General features: G+C 39.1%; 1 protein-coding gene across 1 annotated transcript; it reads left to right on the forward strand.

Moving 5' to 3' along the window:
• The first annotated feature begins 285 nt into the window (after nt 1–285).
• On the forward strand, nt 286–2,120 carry OR9K2 (olfactory receptor family 9 subfamily K member 2). Its single transcript, XM_030763013.2, is given in 5 exon segments — nt 286–1,029; nt 1,032–1,604; nt 1,607–1,642; nt 1,645–1,857; nt 1,860–2,120. Coding segments are annotated over 5 exon segments (1,113 nt in total). The 5' UTR covers nt 286–791; the 3' UTR covers nt 1,913–2,120.
• The last annotated feature ends 442 nt before the right edge of the window (nt 2,121–2,562 follow it).

Consider the following 2,562-nt stretch of genomic DNA (forward strand, 5'->3'; position numbering starts at 1 on the left):
TCTCTAAGTATGACAGTTAGTTATTTAGTAATGTACTCGCAGTTGTAAGAGCTCTTTTTGGTAGAAAGTTCATATTATCTTGGAATGTACTTTTAGCTTCCTTTTCCTTCATTTATTTTTTATTACTGAATTGAAGCAAAGTATTACAGATAAAGATGAATATTAAATGATAAATTGAAATTTAAGGAAGTGTCCTTTTCTTAGTACAAGTTTATCAGATTTTAATATTTTGAAATCACAGATGACATCTCACAAAACATCTCATTTGACAAGGTAGAGAGATATAAATAAGTGTCAAGTTATGTTGTGTTGTAATTAACCCTAGACTTGAATTCAAAATATTTCATCTTGAGTCCAAATTCCATTTTTAACCAGGTGTGTTACCTCAGGCAAGTCAAACTATCTCTAATTTTCCTTTGGCCATGTGTGTAAGCTTAATGGAATAATGGATATGAAAGTATTATGTCAACTATAAAGTCTTTTTATTTATTTATTTTAAAATTTTTATTTATTTATTTTTGGCTGCGTTGGGTCTTCGATGCTGTGCATGGGCTTTCTTTACTTGCGGCAAGTGGGGGCTACTCTCCTTTGCGGTGCGCAGGCTTCTTATTGCGGTGGCTTCTCTTGTTGCAGAGCATGGGCTCTAGGCACACGGGCTTCAGTAGCTGTGGCACGAGGGCTTCAGTAGTTGTGGCTGATGGGCTCTAGAGTGCAGTCTCAGTAGTTGTGGCTCGCGGGCTCTAGAGTGTAGGCTCAGTAGTCGCGGCACACAGACTTAGTCGCTCTGTGGCATGTGGGATCTTCGCAGCCCAGGGCTCGAACTAGTGTTTCCTGAACCAGCAGGTGGATTCTTAACCACTGCGCCACCAGGGAAGCCCCTAGAAAGTCTTCTTAAATGTGAAGTGTTATTTGTGAGAGTAGAGAAAGAGCAGAAACTTTACTTGTTGACTTTCTCTTATGCCTTTAAGCAGAAGTTTGCCATGGATGATAAGGGAGGAGACAACCATTCAGAAGTGACTGACTTCATTCTTGCAGCATCAGGGTCCGTCCAGAGCTCCACAGTCTCCTCTTCCTGCTATTCCTGATTGTTTATGGGATGGTCCTTCTGGGAAACCTTAGTATGATTGGCATCATTGTGACTGATCACCGGCTAAACACACCAATGTATTTCTTCCTAGGCAATCTCTCCATCACTGACCTCTCCTACTCCACTGTTATTGTACCCAGAGCCATGGTCAACATCCTGTCTCAGAAAAAGACCATATCCTTTGCAGGTTGTGTGGCTCAGCTGTTTCTTTATGCACTTTTCATGGTAACAGAGGCCTTTGTCTTGGCAGCCATGGCCTATAACCACTTCATTGCCATCTGCAACCTGCTCCTCTATACTGTCCGCATGTCAAGAAGTCTCTGTATCCAGTTGGTGGCTGGTTCTTATCTCCGTGGCTGGGTCAGTTCCATTCTTCAAATCAGTGTAACATTCTCAATGTCTTTCTGTGCCTCTCGAGTCATTGATCACTTCTACTATGATTCAAGCCCAATTGAGAAGATCTCCTGTTCCAATGTCTTTATCAATAAGATGGTGTCACTTGGTTTGGCTATCCTCTTTATTTGCCCACAATAGTTGTCACTGTAGTATCTTACATGATATTGTGTCCACAGTTTTAAAGATCTGCTCCAGCGAAGGAAGGAAGAAAGGCTTCTCCACTTGCAGCTCCCATCTGGGGGTTGTAAGTTTGCTCTATGGGACTGTCTCTTTTGTCTACCTCACACCACCAAATAACCCAGAACTTCGTAAAGCGGCTTCAATATATTACATTTTATTCACACCTATGCTGAACCCTTTACTCTACTCTCTAAGAATGTTAAAGATGCCATGAGAAAAGTCGTATGGAAGAAAAAAGTTTTACTCTAAATATACTTCCACTTGACTGTTTCTTGCATCATTTGATTTTTGTCCTCCGAATCTCCTAGACTTATGCATTTAAAGCTCAGGTTTTAAAAAGAATAAAAGCAAAACCAAAAACCCTATCTGTTTTATTCAGCAGCATTAATAATATCCTATAAAGAATGCTACAAATTCACTTTTCACTATTTACTTTTCATTTTTCCTCAAGGCAATGTTAAATCTGAAAGTTCTGGACACCCATGAAAATTTGCTCTATTTCTAAAGAGATATATTTCTCACTCTCCAGGTAATAATATGTATGTAAATGGAGAAGTATAAAATTGTACTGTTTCTCTTCCCTGTATGCCTAAGTAAAATTTAGAAAATACCTAGTATAATGATTCACTTGGAACCTGTGTGACCCAACTGGTTTATATGCAAATGACAGAATAAACGCTAGTGTTGTGTTTTGTTTTTGATGTCATGTCAAAGGTGTGAGGACACGTGTATATGATGAAGAGGGAAAGGAAAGATGAAATAACCAGTGATCTTTGTTGAATTAAAGGGGCCAAATAAGAAGAAACATGAGAAGACTGCAATGATTTGGTTTAAATTATGACATTTTGGTTTTCCTTGAATGGCACAGTCTTCTTCCTTTGCTCTCATATGATAAGAAC

The sequence above is a fragment of the Delphinapterus leucas genome, chromosome 11 (genome assembly GCF_059928025.1).
Source record: "Delphinapterus leucas isolate spDelLeu-1000000601 "Yukka" chromosome 11, BTC_Dleu_Yukka2, whole genome shotgun sequence".
In the NCBI taxonomy this organism is placed as follows: domain Eukaryota; kingdom Metazoa; phylum Chordata; class Mammalia; order Artiodactyla; family Monodontidae; genus Delphinapterus; species Delphinapterus leucas.